At 50.7% G+C, this 17,577-nt stretch overlaps 1 protein-coding gene across 12 annotated transcripts in view; it reads right to left on the reverse strand.

The window, feature by feature from the left end:
* Positions 1-2,174: 2,174 nt before the first annotated feature.
* The window catches only part of Hsf2bp (heat shock transcription factor 2 binding protein), a 70,985-nt gene continuing 55,582 nt past the window's right edge, over positions 2,175-17,577 (reverse strand). For 5 of the 12 annotated variants that reach the window (XM_010636516.3, XM_010636514.1, XM_033768175.1 and 2 more), the window contains 2 exons: positions 14,762-14,896; positions 2,175-2,792 (listed from right to left, as the gene is read on the reverse strand). In XM_010636516.3, coding sequence (XP_010634818.1) covers positions 2,584-2,792; positions 14,762-14,896 — 344 coding nt within the window. In that variant the 3' untranslated portion in view covers positions 2,175-2,583. Of the gene's footprint in view, positions 2,793-9,417; positions 9,682-13,211; positions 13,406-14,761; positions 14,897-17,577 lie in introns of all 12 variants that reach the window. The other 7 variants (XM_033768178.1, XM_033768176.1, XM_019209358.2 and 4 more) reach the window with 5 other exon arrangements.

Here is a 17,577-nt window from a genome sequence, read left to right on the forward strand (position 1 = left end):
AGCACTGCTGCCGGGACACAGATCGACAGCTCCTCAGAGAGTTAAACACAAGCCAACAGCCCTGGCAGCATTTGAGAGGCCAGGACTCTGTTTCAAAGAAAAAAGTCAAACACAGAGTCACGAACGACCCAGCACTGTGCTCCGGGAAAACACTCAGCAGTGAAAGCAGACGCCGGTACTTGTACACACACGTTCTTGGCAGCAGCATTCACGGTGGCTGAAAGGTGGAAGGAATCCGTGTGTCCATCAGCAGGCGAGCGGGGAACACAACGTGGGCCGTTCACACAGCGGATCAGGCGGCCATAAAACGGAGGAAGTCTGGCACACGCTGCAACAGGGACGGCCCCGAGCACATCGGACTGCGCCCAGCAGGCCAGACCCACACGCTTCTGACTCAGGCGGGGCGCCTGGGATAGTCGGGGCCACAGAGACAAACAGAACAGGGAGGGTTTGGGGGGTGGGAAGGGATTTAACGGGTACAGAGTTTTAGGCTGGGATGAAGTTTTGGAAATAGTGGTGATGGTTGTTGCTAATCCTTGGACACTCAATATGTACAGTGCCACCGAATTCTATACTTGAAAATATTTAAAATTGGTATATATATATATATATTTTTGGTATCGGGATTGAACTCAGGACCTTGGTGAGGTAGGCACTGCGCCACTGAGCTGCATCCCTGGCTCTGAAAATGGTAAAATTCTGTTAGGTTCATTCAAAAGCCTGAGGAAGGGCTGGGAATGTAGCACAGTGGTAAAGTGCTAGCTTCACACGCGTGAGGCCCTGGGTTCCACCCCCTGTACCAAAAGCAAAACAAAACAATACAAAACACCCTGAAAGAATGACAACCAAAAAAAAAAAAAAGAGAAACGTTCTCATCTGTAGCGCATACCAGCACCTCTGAAGGACTCCAGCTCCTCATCTTACACCTGGAGATCGATCTACTTGTGCACACTGGAGCGGACGACCTTACAGATGGCAGAGGAGGAAGCCATGTTCCCTCCGTGCCTCGCTGTGAGCACGGGGACAGTGACGGTGGCCGTGTGCTCCCTGCAGTGGCCGGAGCAGGCGTCACCCTGCGCCCTCCCCAGGGGCTGTGCCAGAGCTCTTCTGCCCTTGGCACAGTCCTTTCTTGTGCCTGTCTCCATCCCCACACTCCTGCAGCGGGCCTGGCTTTTCCTCTCCTCTGCGCGCCATCTTAGGTGGGGAAACGCTGCAGGTTCAGAGGCAGGACAACGAATCACACCAGCTTCCCTCTGCCTCATTAAACAAGCAGCCCCCACAGAGGCGGCACAGGCTGAGTACAAAGACACAGCAGCCTCAGTCTCTTCGCCAAGAAACAAGGCCAACGGCACAGATGGGCCTGAGAATCTTCTGCTGCTTTTGACAACGCCTCCCTGGCTCCGGGAGCTCCCTGTGCCCAGGACGCTGGCTCGGGACGTTCGGGCTGCTGTGCCTTCCTCTGCCCTCCGGGTCCAGCCTCGCCCAGACACTGCGCGTCACCTATGAAAATCCACTCCAGAGACACGAAGTGACTTGCCAGCACCACGCACAGTAGAAACAGCCTGTGTGTTCAGGCGGCCCTGCAGGAGATGCCTGCACTTGTCTTCAGTCTACGAGAAGCCCAGGGCCCACCCTGCCTTACACTCACGCTGTCGGGGCGTGCTCCCCGGCTGTGACTGCAGGATCTGCACGCAGCAGTGCTCTCAGGTACCACAGTGTCGGGGACAGGCGCGGGCCAGAGGCCCAGAACACAAGCTGGCTGGCAGGACAAGGTGCCCATGCACAGCGGGTGCCTGGAACACACGCACGCTCATGCCCGCACAGAGGAAGAACGGACACCACACCAAGTCTGAACTCCCTGCATCTGTTCTAACCTATGAAACCGTTTCCCAGCTGTTATTAGGGAAAACTGGACTTCTCAGGGCTGGGGATTTAGCTTAGTGGTGCCACCACCTGCCTTGCAAGTGCAACGAACCAAGTTCGATTCCCAATACCAAGAAGAAAAACAAAAAACAAACAAACAAAAAACCAAACTGGACTTCTCAGTTTACAGCCAAAGGGCCAGAGCAACATAAGGAGTTTGCTATCCCAAGCAAACGTACACACAGTCACACACAGAGAGACACCAACTTGCTGGCGTCAAGTTTCTACTCCACAACACAATCACTGCAAACGCTGACTCTTCTGGCTTTATTCAAAAATAAAAGAGGCACAAAAAATATAGAACTAAAATGTTCAATGTCATTGGAATCACAGGTTCACCAAAAGACAATCCTGCATTTGGGGGGATTAATTATAATTACCAGAGACAGAATGAAATGCACTTCAGGAAAACGCTAACCGTGAGGCAGATGGTTGTGTGACTTCCCAGTTTCCAGGTAACCCCCTTGGCAGGCTGCCGGCCAAGAAAGCCTCTTCTGGAAGCGCACAAGGATGGACTCTTCTTTGACCCCCCCTCTGCCACGGGTGTCACTTCCAGGAGGAAGTGCAGACGGACACACATCTCTTCCTGTCCACCTCTAGCCCCGCCACTGGCCCTCTAGTGTGTGGTACATGGTGACTGAACGCAGTGAGGGCTGGGCACTACACATGGCACTCCAGAGCGCGCAGGTCTTCCAGGAGCTCCTGCGCTGCTGCCTGCAGGTGGGGGTTGCGGCTCTTGGACATGGCCAGGATGCGCTCCAGGGGCAGTGAGTTCTGGAACTCCGAGGCTGACTTGGAGAAGACTTCTGGCTCCAGAACCACAGACTGGACAAGCCGCAGGGCATGAAGACACACTTCTGCATCTGGGTCTAGAGAGACAGGGAATGTTTCTGTTAAAACAGGAGTGTCTTTGGGATCTGCCCAGACAGTCCTTTCTGAATGACAGGCTCACCAGCTGGGAAAACTCTTTTCACCTAACCAGAAACAGTCACTTCTTTATGGAAAAGCACGGTTCATACAGGGAGTTCATAGAGGAAGTCAGATCACTGAGGCAAGTGCCCGTGAAGGGTTAAGGGGGACCCCAGTCCCTCCCTCTCCCACATCAATTCACACACTCAATGCAATCCCAACGTAATCCCAACAGAAGCTGACCAGTTCTCAAATTTGTCTGGGAGAGCACAGGAGTGGGACGAGTAAAGCAATTTGGAGGGCCGGGGACTTAGCTCAGTGGTTCCACCGCCTGCCTCACAAGCACAAAGTCCTGAGTTTGAACCCCGGTACCAACAAAACAAAACAACAAGAAAAACCCAAAAAAAACAATCTTGAAGAGGAAAGATGCCTGAGGGTGTACGGTCCAGATTCAGGACGACAGTGACGGAGCAGTGGAATAGGAGAGAAGGGACGCAGAGGGAATGAAGCAGAAGGACTGAGAAGCGAGCCTGAGCGCCATCAACGCTCGGGGTCACTACGAGCGCAGCTCGTCACGAAGGGACACACGGCGCTGGAGAGCTGAGCGCGCGGATGCGCAGACCCTCGTATACGAAAGTCACACACAGAAAACTCGCCTGTGTGAAACCCAAACTGTGTCATTTCGACAAGAAAATCCTTGTGAGTGTGAGTTAGGTAAAGACTCTTAAGATACAAAACTAAAAGCTCCACTGGTGCCACAAAGAACAAAAAGTCCCACCAAGATGATCAGTATCTTCTCTACAAAAGACACAGTTAAGACAAGGAAAAGAAGAAAGCCACTAGACTGGGAGAAAGCATGCAAAACAAAACAAACTGCATCTGTAAGGAACCTAGGTCCGAGCACCTGACAACAGGCTCAGCACCGCTGGTCATTAGGGAAACTCAGATTAAATCCTCAACGAAACATCACATACCCCTATCATGAGGCTAAAATACAAAATGAGGATAATCGGACAAGACTGGCAAGTGCTGGCAAGAACGCGCAGCAACTGGGACTCTCGTGCGATACTGGTTAAGTTAAATAGTACATCGGCCTGGAAAACAGTGTGGCAGTTTCTTATAAATGGAAACATATAATTACCGTACACCTCAGCAATGCAAATCCTAAGTAGTCAACCAAGAAAACAAAAACTTGTGTTCATAAGAAAAAAAATCCTGCACACAAACATACGTGATCTTTTTACCCGTGAATGGAAGAGTGGATAAAGTACTGACTATGGTACCTTCACATACAATGAAAAAGTGCTCAACAATTAAAAAAACACCAGGAAATTGGTATGAACAATCACATGATTATTCTCAAATAAACCACGTTAAAGAAAAAAGCCAGGCTTAAAAGTCTACACACTGCGTGATTTTATTTATACGCCACTCTAGAAATGGCAAAACTAAGAAAAAGAAAACATCCACGGTCCCAGGGTCCGTGGCGGAGGAGGCTGACTTTAAAGAAGGGAAGCGGTGACTGAGGTGACAGCGCTGCTCTGTGTCCCCAAGGAGCGGCTACACGGGACCTGCACCTTACACCTAACGAAGGAAGCTTCCTTTGTGTAGACTGTAACTTGATACATCGACGTGTATTTAAACAACGAAACAGAAGCAGCAATGCGTGACCTGGATCCTCTCCCCGGCTCCCTGCCCCTGCCCCGATGACTGGGGACTCATTTTCTGATCAGGTAACGGCAGACTCAGTAAACAAAAGGCCTGCTGACACCTGCTGCCTGCTCCGTTTCCACAGCGTGTGGACCCTTACCCTTAGACAAGTCACCTCCGTGCCTTGTGAGGGACCCAACAGGACAAATTCCAAAATACAACCAAAGTGCACAGCACAGACTGCAGGCGAGTTCCCAAGCCCCACCCTGCTGAGCACCCAAGTCACTGAGTCTTCAGGCTGGCGTGGCGGTCACACGCAGAAGCCCAGCACTCCGGTAAGGCTGAGGCAGGTGGAAATCAAGCCCAGCCTGGGCAATTTAAGAGATTTAGCAAGAACTTGTCTCAAAATTTAAAAAATAGGAAAGGACTGGGGATGTAGCTCAGTGCAAGGCCCTGGGTTCAATCCCTAGAACCGCCACCCCCAAATCCCACCTTTAAATGTAGCAATCTACTTGAGGACCATGCAATCATTAAAACATTTGTTATTAATGGAATATCTTGAGAGCTGGATGAGTAGCTGAGAGAGAGTTTGGGGTTAAATAGATAACAAATAAATATACAGACAAAACAAGAAAATTATTAACTGAGAGATATAAACGGGAAGGAAAGAAAACAGTTGTGGCGTGGCTCTGAGCAAAAGCAGTCACTATAATGTACACACTGAGTGTTAATCGGACCCAAAATGCGACGTCATCCTGGGAGCACAGGAAGTGTGAGCACACTGCTCTTCCTGTGTAATGAAGCCAGGAGGCATTTCCTGTGGAGACTGGGGAAATGCTTCTCAAACCCACTCATCCCCCGAGAGAAAATGCTATGTGTGGCGTCTGTAGGGTCCACGAGGGCAGACTAGAAGGACAAAGAGGAGACTACAAGGAACCTGAATTATATAGTTAAAATAAAGCACAATAAATTTCAGAGTATTAAAACACTAAATGATGAATTTGTTGAAGGGTTTCAAATAAATTATCAAATATGATGCGGAATTTATTTCTGTGCGCATACTCTCTGCATTAGATGCCATGAGAATATGCAATAAATTTGTAATACAACTTCGTGACAAATGATCTCTGACCACACATTGGTAATGATTTAGTTATTTTTTTTCCACCCAATCATCCAAAATGTATAATGGTTGAACTAAGAATGGAACAGATCTTCCCTGTCATCTGCTGATGAAATTTTCTGTGACAGAGTCAGTACGGTTAGGATGCAGTCGAACTACTTCCTGTCAGGACGTCCAGATAGCAGCAAGCTCTGAGGGAAGCCACCGCATGGGCTCAGTGGGCACTTCCAGGGCTCTGTGGATTCTGGGCCACAGCGAGGCCACAGCAAGGCCTCGAACTGGGCTTTACAGCACTTCAGAACACGGACCGGTCCAGCAGCCGCAGGAACCCTGGGCTCGCCAACTCCTAAGAACAATGGGAGCGCTACCCTCTAGAGCACTTGCTTCTCTTCCCAGAACATTCCAGAAAGAGCTGTCTGCTGCTGCTTTGTCCCTGTCCTCTAGTCACACTGCCTCCCCTCCCTCTCTGAGACAGGCCAAAGAGAGAGAGCTGTGTGGCTTCCCAAACGTCACGCCATGACAAAGCCACGAGACAGGTGCAGCCCAACAGAAATAAGCCCATGCTGCATCAGCAAGGGAGAGCGAGTGGTCTGCTGGGGGCGGCGTCTGAGGGTGGGCTGCCCATGACTGCTCCAGATATCTCTGCCATCCCTGCAGATGTCCCCAGTGGTCTGGTGAGCAATAAGTATCCCGCCCGAGCTCTGCCAGCCAGGACACTGAGCACAGGTGTACGCTGGGCAGGCAGGGCACAAGCAGGTGTGTGGCCCACCCCTCTGGCGGTACGGACAGCATTCCTCTCTCTCACTTTCCCGACACCGCCCTCACGCTGCCGCATCGGGTCTGTCCACAGGCTGGCTGCCTGCACTACGAACCACGGGCAGCCAGTCCCGAGGACACTGAGAAGCCAGAGAGCTGCTGAAGAGCTCTGGAGAGCGACAGAGACCTCCGTGGAGAGCCCAGACGAGGGAGCCCCAGAAAGAGGCCAGAAGCTCTGAGTTCTGGCTGCTGAGGGGCTGGGAGAACTGGTCACACTGGCTGATACCCAGGTAACAGGGTTACAGCAAGAGCTGAGGGCCGCCGGCATCAAAGCTCAGAGCTGTAGCACTAAACTTGGAGAGCCGTTGGCACTCAGAACTGTCAACACTAAGGGACTGCACTTTGCCTTTTTGCAACTTCTATCCAAATTGAGCAGAAGAACCTCAGCCAATCAGTAAGGCCTACTGGTGAGGCCTTTGGAAAATGACTGGATCAGACCAGGTCACCCGGGTGGAGCCCAGGATTGAATCTTGGTGGTTTCCTAAGGAGGAAGCGATACATAGATCCCTGCCACAATGTGACATCGCCAAGGAGCCCTTGCCAGAGTCTATGTGATCCTGCTGGGGTGCTGAGCCTCCAGAACCCCGAGCCTAAAGCAGCCTGCCCTAGGCAATTCAGGTCGTTTTAAAAATTGACCAATGAGGGGTTCAAAAGCAGCTACAAGAAAAGTTTCTCAATGAGAAACTATGCTAGAAATAAATTTTAAAATAATCTTCATAAAGATGTAGAAGATATGAAGAACAAAAGGAAAAGTGGAACTGAAAAATACAATAACTGAAAGAAAAAGCTTGGGGAAACAGAATGGAAGGGACAGATGGGAAAAAATCAGCAAACTGAAAGACATGACACAGAAATTAGTCTGTGTGACCGATCGAGAGAAAGGAGACTTAAACTAAATGAGCAGAGTCACGGCAGGACCAGACTACGAGACCAACACTAAGGGAAAATGGGCAGCGCTGAAAAACAGTCCACAAAGTAATGAATGGAAATTCAACTTACTGGGCAAAAGACAGGCCTACAGATAAGCCTAAAGAAAATCTACACGGTGACATGATGTAGCCAAGCCTCTGACAACCACCTCAAGAGCAGCAAGAGACAAATGATCTCTCATCTATGGGGCAGAATACCCCAGGACAGCAGATTCTCAACAGAAACCATGGAGGCCAAGAAGGAAGTGGTGAGAGATTTTTAAAGTGTTGAAAGACAGGAAGAACCCTAAATCCAAGGAAAATATCTTTTAAAATGCAGGGAAATTCAAGTCATTCTCAGAAGGGGAGAAATGGGGAGATTTACTGCCAGCAGATCAATGGCAAAGAACAGCCGGACCACACAAAAGCCCGAGTAGGCCGGTTCCGAGCAGCACAATTCCAAACGGCCTGGATATCCATCAAGTAGCAAACGAATACATACTGTCTGGCCATACAGTGCAGTATCAGAAAGGGATGAAGCACTGCTACATGCTATAACATGGCAAACCCTGGAAACACGCAAAGTGAAAGAACACATACGGTATAAATACGGGCAGGTGGACGCAAAGAGAAACAAAGCTTCTATGATTCACTACAGCTGGCAAAAATCTCCCAGGGCCAGGAATTTTATATGAATATATGGAGGTTAAAATTCCATGAATAAAAACGCTCTTCTCAGATGTTCGCATCTGAGGAGGTCAAGCAAGGTCAACGCTTACACTGCACACATAATCCATGCGCCATCGGCTAAGTTTCGACAAATGCATTCACCCTGTCACAATACAAAGCATTTCCATCTCCACAAAGCTCCCCTGTGCGCCCTTTCGTGTCAGCCCAACCTGTGAGCAACCCACAGTCTCATTTCTGTGCCAGGAGATTACTTAAAAATCATATGGTTTCCCCCCCAAAAAAAGAGAGAGAGAGAGAGAGAGAGAGGAAATAACACTGTGCTTGGATTTCCTACAGCTTCTCACTCGGATTCCCATGACCCCTTGGGGCTACTCCTCCTCCTCACCCTCAAGAGCCTGGAGGACAAAGGCCCTCCCAGGGCCCCCACCCCACCACGCCTGCTCCCAACAGCAGACAGGCTCCCTCGTCCACACCTCCGCATGGGCAGAAAACCTGTACCAGTGGTCTGGACTGCAGTGGGAGTGACAATGCCGCCAACGGCTGTGACCTCTGATGTGATTTTAGCCTGGGCCAGCATCCTGCACACCTGCGGTCTCCAGTTCTGGCGTCTGCCTCTCTCACCACACCTGTCCCCGGCAGCAGCATCTGTCCAAGGTGCACCAGGCCATTCGTGTGCCAGCCCAGCCTGCTGCAGGCTGTAGGACTTAGCGCTCGCCAGTGGCTGATCGTCCTAAGGGCAGACAGCACTCTTCCCTATGCTGTGTGCAGGGAATTGGAGAAAATCAGAGCAGTGGGCTCAGGTACAATCATACTTCCATAAAACGAGGGCTTCGGCCTTCTACCACTTCTGCACACAGCTGAGGGACCCCTGAGGTGTTGCACTGAGTGGGTGCAGGTGACGCAGGTTTCTTAGGAAGAAGGCTCTTCCACGCACGCACTTCTCTCTGATGGGAAGGAGGGTGCAGCTCCCCCTGGGCAAAAACCTCCCCTACCCCTTCTTATTCTCTGTAGACACACTCACTGTCACCAGGGAGCCAGCACAGTGAATGGTTCCCAGACTGGATCCCTCGGGACACCAGTTCCTCCGGACGGTACCTCACGCTCACCCAGCAGGAAGGGAAGGACAGAGTGGCACTTGGGAATTCAGCCCTGGGTAGCTGAGGACCAGGGGACAAGGACCTGGCACTGAGACCTCCGAACATCACATGCCCTGGGGACAGCCCTTGCCACAGGCCTGGTTTCCTAGTGCCACATTTCTCGAGGCCTGATGCATACAGAGCTCACCAAACTCCGCCCAAAGGACACCTGACAGCTGCACAGCTCCTTAGCATGTGTGCAGAGGGCCTCTCCGCTCTCTACCGAAACTGGAAATGACAACGCACAAATCTCTTTCCCTACCTGATAATTACCTGGTGTAAGAACTTCACATGGGAACCGTATACACTAAAGTCCGAGGCACAGTGAGAGCCCTGCACACGGGTGGGCAGGTGACGACCCAGCCTGGCAGCAGTATGCAGCAGAGGTGTGAGTCCTGTGTGCATCTGTGGGAGTCCAAGCACAGCTGCCACAGCGCCAGGCTGCCCACAAGTGACGGCTGAGCAGCCCCGGGGGCCCACTGCAGCCTCTCACGACGGGTCGGGTCCAGAAGCGGGGCGATCAGACCTGAGGATGGGCATGGGGAAGGCCCTCTGTTGAGTGGTTTCAATTCAGATTTTGAAACATAAAATGCCTAGATTTTTAAGAAACAGGCGAGTACAGTACAGTAGGCTATTTTATATTTTGAATTGCTTCTTAATAAAAGAAACTGCTATTTCTTCCTTTATAGTAAAACTGAAACCCTCTCATGATAGGACATCGTCTCCTGGCTTCTTCCACGAACTCGTCTGCTTCTGAATTACACCCTAGCAACAGATTCCTCACTTTCTGCTTCCAAAACCACTTCTCAATTTCTCCACCCAATTCTGTGCACAGCAGATCACATCCAGACGGAAGTGGGAAAGGTGCCACTTAGCCCAACTATGGCTTTGCTCCTTTTCTAAAATCTGCCGGTGTGGCAGATGGGCCAGCTCTCAAGTACTGCAGGCTGAGTCACAACCAGTCATCCTGCTCCGACACATGCCCAAATACGTTACAGTAAGCAGATGTCAGGAAGCGCAGCAGAAATACGACTGGATAACAGGAGCCTCAGAGTGGGGTGTCATCTATTAAAAAGGAGGCCACACAGAACTTTTACGTTTCAAGTGCAATTTAGGTTTCATTTAGAAATTAAGTATGGAACAGGAGAGAAAGAGGAGCCAGGACATGAACACCAAATGTGGTGCATGGCAAGGAAGGTGGCATTCCTGTTCTCTGAGCTGCTTCCGGGTCGGAGGTCAGGCCGTGCTCAGGGCCCCTGTGTGGAGTGGGCACCCGGCCAGACAAGGACCGATGGGCCGTTACTGGGCTGGAAATCCCTCCTGTGTCCTGCCCGAAAGAACGGTCTCTTGGTGTGGTTTTCGGGAAAGTTTAGCTTATGGGTAAGAAATGTTAAATACGGGAGTCTGCGCCAGCTGACCCAACCCGGGGTGAAGCAGGGAGAGGTGTCGGAGGAAAGCACTGAAGGGAACTCACGCAGCAGCTCCTGGAGGCCTGCTGAGGGGAGGACGGGAAAGTGTGAAAACACGAGGCTTCCCATACCCTTGGTCACCCAGTTGGACTTTCCGGTCTCACACAGACAGAAAAATGAAAGAAAAAACAAAGAAAAAGCACCAGTGACTTCTGGGACAATAAGCATGTCTCTGGGGACCTAAAAGGAGAACACAAAAGTAATGGAAGAAATAATGGCCTCAAATACCTAAATGTGAGGTAAGGACAGTTTAGGAAGACAGCCTCACTGAGCACACTGTAAGAACTGGGGATAATGAGCCTCAAAAGCAACAGAAAGGCAGCACGTGCCACACCCCAGAGGCAGAGATGGGCGCAGCGCACATGTCCTGGCAGGGCCTGGCCAGGGCAGACCTGTCCACGCAGACGCCGCATCCGGGAGCCCAAGCCGCAGACAAAAGGCTGAGAGCAGCCCGCTGCCCCGGAAGTGCTGAAGAAGGTCCTCGGTGGGACAACGACACATGGGAATCTGGGTCTGAAGGCACAGAGACCACCAGGAGTGGCAAAGCTGTAGGTATTTTCCTTCATATTCTTTCAATTTCTTAAAAAGCAGCTTTTTAAAGCAAAATGCATATGACAACAGCAGCAAAGGACTGCAAGGGGAAGGAAAGCATGTGGCCTGATTGAAAAATACAGTGAATGTCAAAACTTTCTAAATAGTACTGTAATTATAATAAAAAAAACCACACTGCCAGGAATCCCCCCACCTCAACACACTAGCCCCACCGTCCTTGTCCCTTCGGGCAGCAGCTCTGGAGCCCTCTTTGTGAGTGTCTTTAGTTGTGTTCTCCTGGCTGCCTCGATGTCCTGAACCGATTTAAAACGTTTCCCTGTTGTGGTCATGCTGACTCTGTGAAAGAACCAAAGGCACACGGTGCCAGATCTGGTGAAAACAGTGGATGAGGACGCAGTGTCCTGTTTTTACAAGCTGCCTTTCTGTTGGACGGCACTGGGCAGTAGCAGTCACTGTATTTTTTATCTCACCTCGGAAAAACAGGAAAGAGGCTTCCAGAACGGCTTCAAAAAGTGGCAAGAGGGGCCGGGGATTTAGCTCAGCGGTTCAGCGGCCTGCCTTGCAAGCACAAGGACCCGAGTTCATTCCCTGGTACCAAACAACAACAACAACAACAACAACAACAACAAAACAAACCAAAAAACAAAAATAAACAAAAAAGTGGCAAGAACAATGCTTCAAAAGTGGCTTCAGGGCTGGGGATTTAGCTCAATGGTTCCGCCACCTGCCTCATAAGCACAAGGACCTGAGTTCAATCCCCCGTACCAAAAAAAACCCAAAAAACCAAAAAACCAAAAAACAAAAGTGGCTTCAAACAAATGTGTTTGAAGCAAGGAAGATTCGTGGCAATGTGCCTCTTACTGCGATGTTTCTAATGTAGATATTCACCGCATATTCTCACCATACCTTGCACACAGCTGTAAGCTAATCAAAGCCCACCTGCAGCGCCTACCCTGACATCAATGCTGACCTGGGATGAGGATGGAGGGCCAGGGAGGAGGAGGAACGCTCCACAGCAGGGCATAATGGGCAGAGTGCGCTGTCCATCCAGCGGGTGCATACTTAGGAGCAGAGCTTCAGAACTCGGGAGCAGTCTGACAGATGCGAGGAGAAGCGAGCAAGTCCAGAGAACATCAGGTAGGTAGGCAAGCACGAGGTACTCACAGCATTATCTACCAGCCTGGAAGTACTGACACCTATTGAATGCTCTGCCCAGTGACAGCAGAGCACGTCTCCTCTTCAAGTGCATGTGTGGAATATGTACAAGGCGGACTGTATTTGGAGCTATGGAACAAGTCTTGATAATTTGGAAGGGATGGGAATCATACATGAATATTCTCTGATCACAGTGGAATATCCAAAAGCTATCTGGAAAACCTCCAGGGTGTCTGGAAATCTCCAAATCTCTGGAAATTAATTAAGTCAATTTACAGTAGAATGTGCACCACAGGGCACACTGAAGAGGAAGGTGGTGCTGCAGAGCTCCAAAATGCCCCAGTTAGAAGGACAGACTTCTCCTCTTTAATCCTGCCTCCTGACATTCAGACACTAGGCTAAATTCATGCTGCCATGTTGGAGGGAAGGGGTGATTTATGTGCGTAAATTTAAGACCTAGAAAGACACAGCATTTTCTTCTCTGGAGATCGGATCAGAGAGCCTTGGAGGCGGCCCAGACACACACATGGGTGCTGAGATGCCACCGTGCACTTAGAAAGCTCCTCTGCGTCAGAGGCTCCTGCCGCGCAGCCCACCCTCCTGCCTGCTTCTCCTCCGCTCCTCCCGTGTTGCCCACACCTCTGGGTAGAGCTCCCTCTGCTCACCAGGCCCCCAGCTTCTTCGCCCTTGTCGCTGGCCTGTGGCAGTACAGATTGCTGTCCACAGACACCAGGGACCCCTCAACACTGCGCTGGGGGCTCCCCTCTCGAGGCCTGGCCCAGCTCTGCCTTGCTGGGGCCGCTCTTGGGCCTTCACACCACAGCCCCTCTGCCGCCTAACCGACAGACACCCCAGTGCACCTCCATGGCACCTTCTGTACCTTAAGGGCAACACCAGCACCGGCTGCATCACGGTGTAGGTCCCAACAGACTTCTCCTGATTCATTTCATGCTGATCTCTTCCAGAAAATCTCTCATCTTTCCGAGTCCAAATTTGATTTGGAGGCCATGAGAACTGTGCAGAGTGATGGGGTGACAGGGTGTGGTCAGCTGTGGCGGACGCCCAGAGAAGCGGCTGGAGAGGGAAACCAAGGCAGTGCACGGAACTGGATTGCACCTTAAGCACAGTTGGAGTCTCTGCAGTTACAGGTTGCGAGGCCAGTGGTGTGGCATGGCAGGGGACACAGATGGCTGCATGAGAGACCCCAAGCCTATGGCACAGGAATCTTCCAAAGACTCCTCAGCAACTTCAAAAGAAATGCTGACAGGCTACAGCTGGCCAGAGCAGCGTTGGGACAGGGAGGGGTGACAGAGGCCAGAACCAACAGAGTACACATAACGTGGGAAGGGAAGGCTGGCTGGGGGAGGTGCAGTGCGTCCCCTGCCCCGGGGAGACCGAGCACAGAGAAAGTGCTGAGGGAGAGATGTGCCCCATGCTGTGGTGATCTGGGGTGTCCACATGAGGAAGACCCGCAGGCCATGGTGCTGTGTGGAGCTTGGGGACAAAATTCGGGTGAGAGTGAGGCGGGAGTGGCACTGGAATGTGGGTGTGGACGGACTCCAGGGAGGGTGTGCAGCTCAGGAGAAGTGGCTGCTGCGGAGGGAGGCCTGGGCAGGCCAGCACTGCAGGGGTGAGGAGGGCGCCCCAGGAAGCCCGGGAGAGCATGAGCGTGTGAGAGCTGCCAGCCCGGGCCAGAAGCCGGCACACAGCCTGCCGCTAGAGGTGCCCCACCCGTTCTGCGGCTCCAGAGGGCTGAGGGCACAGCACAAGCACCTGCAGACGCCGCTCGACTCTCCTCTTAGCTGGGATTCGGGCATGGACGACGGACAGGGGCTCCCTTCTCCAGTGAGTGGCTAAGAGTCACCACCTCCAAAACACATGCACCCTTTCCTGTGAACGAGTGTCAGCAACTAGAGGAAGTGCTCCAACCTCGGAATACAGTGGACACTGTGCCTTGGACATCCCTGCAAACCCCTGGCTTCCCGTCACAGCACCCAATCAATTTCACTTCCACCTGCTGACCCACTACGAGGGCTGAAATCCGAGGGCCCCAGTGTATCAGCTTGAGCCGTCTGAGACAAGAGCTGTACCCACCTCCCTCCCCATGCCGTCCTGGGATTCAGCAGGTGCTCACTAAGTGCTGGTGACCACATGAGCGACTCCACATCAAGCCCCTGCCACGCCCCACACATCTAGTCAGAGGAAGCAGAGCCCCTGCCCCCAGCTCTGGTCTGCCCAGGGTGGAGACTGGGAGGGAGGACGAGGCTCCAGGCTTGGCAGCTCTTAACTGCCAGGGGTTTATGCACCATTCTGATAACAGGTCTGCCACCATACGGAAACCCGACGCCTCTTCGGGATGCACCTTGCTCCTCTTTCAGGGCCACAGCCCCACCCCTCCACACTAAACAGAGGGGCAACTTGCAGACTCACTCCGGAGGCCCCACTCCCAAGGCCTGGCTCCTCCAGGAGATCTGACGAGCACTCGCCCTCCTACACGGGGCTCTCGTCCGTCCGTCACTGCATCCTGCCTTTGGGGGACACATGAAACAGCTGCTGCAAGGATCCCTGCCGAGGAAACAGGAAGTGCATCTTAGCAGACTCAGCAGGACGGGAGACCGAGCTAGTGAGGAGCCAGGGCAAGTCCTACAGGCTCCCGTCATCCTGCTGTACTCACAGAGCAGCTGAGCCCAGGGCAGCTGGACAGGCAGGGGTGGGCCCTGGGGGCCCTGGTATCTGAACAGAAAGGCTTTCCCACAGGTTATGTAACTGGGATTGCCATCAGTAGGATGTGTTCACAGATGAAAAGCTACAAATCACACAAGAGTTTAATTAGCTCAAATTCAAGAATCTTATACAGGACAATAATCCTGTATAACCCGGCTCTTTCATCAGTGAATTAACAAAGAACATGCAATGATATTGTTTCCAAAAGAATGCAGAATTCATAAAGAATGATTGTTAAAATTACTGTAATATTTATGGCCTACATTAAAGCAAAGCACCAAAAATGGAGCAGATACTAGATTTTAGTAACCTACTATAATACCGCAGAAAAGGCACTATTTATGGGTGAGCCGTGAAACAGTTAATGCCTACCCAAGAAAATATTAAGGTCGCAGAATGTTTTAAACTAAATATATTAATTCTTCTCCTTTTCCATTATAAATTAAAACCCGAAAACCCAACTCTGATTACCTTTAAGCAAACACACAGAATTCTCCTGTTCCTGCCACCCTCCCCATAGCACTCTCCTTACCTCCTTGTTTCTTCTCTCTCTGTTCCTCCTAAAGTGCTCCTGGTTCCTCATCCTCTACTCTGCAACCTCTGCTGTCAAAGGTTTCTCTCTATTCTTATTTCCTTCACCTTTGACTCATACCTGACTCCAGTGGTCGCACTATTATCGAAAAGCGACTTTCTCTCTTTCACAATACATCCACGCAGCATTTCCACCAGCCGCCCCATCACAGCCATTCTGACAAACACACGAGGAACAGCTTTTGTACTTCTACTCTGCAGGTGACAAACTAGGGTGTCACAGAACTGCAGACCCAGAGCCAGGTGGAAAAGCAGGAGAGCTCTGGGTGAGGCCCGTCCGCGGACACCTCGACCCGTTTCTCCTCTCCGGCCCCTCCACACGCTCGAGCCTCGCTGTGTGACACTCTCCGTGCTGCTGGTCTGTGCTCTGGAACTTCCATAAGAGTGACAGGAAACTAGAAGGAAGACTTCTGGAGTTGGCAGAGAGGATGAGAGGGAGGAAAAGAAAGAAGTAACGAGACGGAAAGTGATCCAGACATAGATGAATGTGTCGATATCCCCTAATTAATTTTATCCTGCATTACTAATATACACACATACATAGCTAACTCCCAAACCCATGCCGGCTGCTGTCATGTGAGCGCTGAGATTCTCATCTCCAGCTACTTTTTGTGTAGTTCCATTAGCATTTTCTTGACGGCAACCTCAAATGAAGCATGTCCCACACCAAACTAAGCGTCCCACACACTTGCTCCCCTCTGTAAATGTGCCCGTGAGTTATACCCTGATCAAACCGCAGGGAAACTTAGATTGCTCTCAGCTTGCCAGACTGTAAGCAGGACAGACAAGTGTCTTTCCGACACCCTCTAACACACACACACACACACACACACACACACACACACACACACACACACACGGAGCGGTCATCTGACCCCTCAATGTCACTGGCAGCTAAAACGCAGACACTCAGCCTATGATTTGTGCTGTGATTGCTGTGAGTTTGGATCGGTCAGGGGGAAAGCCCAGCCCTCCCCTGTGGAAAGGCAACCTTTCTATCCCACTGATCTCCTGAATGAGTTTCACGTGAATAATGTTAGAGGGGTTTTACTTTTTTTTTTTTTATGGTATTGGGGATCAAACTCAGGACCTCGTGCTTGTGAGGCAGGTGGCAGCACCGCTGAGCTAAATCCCTGGCCCAGAGAGTTTTTCTTTTTTCTCTTAGACAAAAACTCTATTTGTTGGACTAACAGGCTTAATCTTATGTAAATGCAATAGTACCTGGAGAAACAGTAGACCAACATGATAAAACATTTATGTTGAAAATATTTGTCAGTAAAAATCTGATGTTAGTTTTTTTTTTTTTTTTTTTTTTTTTTTTTGTACTGGGGATTGAACTTGGAACCTTGTGTTTGCAAGGCAGACAGTGGCACCACTTAGGTAAATCCTGGCCCTGAGGTTAAGTATTTTGTTTTTTCATCAGACAGAACGTGTAAGAAAGAGGCAGCTTGCTAGAATCATAAGGCATATGGCACCCTTAAAATGCTATGTGTCTGCACTGAAGAGAATTCTGAAGGCACAAACCAAACCTGCACTAGTTACCGAACCCCTCAGTCTTTCCCTGTGCCACAGGAGATAACCAAGTTCTGGACAGTGGCTTTCCACCGCATCTCAGACACCTGCCCTCTTGGAACTCTTCCGCATGGCGGACAGAGACAGATAGAGAACTCTCCAGGCCTGGGTGGTAGCAGGAAAGACACTGAACCCATGTGGGGCCACAGTGCCTCATTCAAGAGAAAATGATGCTCATATTCACTTAAGAGAAGCAGGAGGACTCTAAAAAAGACAGACAACCAACGTGTGCTGTAGGAAAAGGTGATCTCTATTCATCTGGGACATGAAAAAGCAAATCACAAAGAGATACCGCTTATATCTGTCAGGATGTCCGTTAATCAAAAAAAAAAAAAAAAAAAAAAAAAAAAAAAAACAAA

The sequence above is a fragment of the Fukomys damarensis genome, unplaced genomic scaffold (assembly GCF_012274545.1).
Source record: "Fukomys damarensis isolate Sample0158 unplaced genomic scaffold, DMR_v1.0_HiC HiC_scaffold_24, whole genome shotgun sequence".
Taxonomy (NCBI): Eukaryota; Metazoa; Chordata; class Mammalia; order Rodentia; family Bathyergidae; genus Fukomys; species Fukomys damarensis.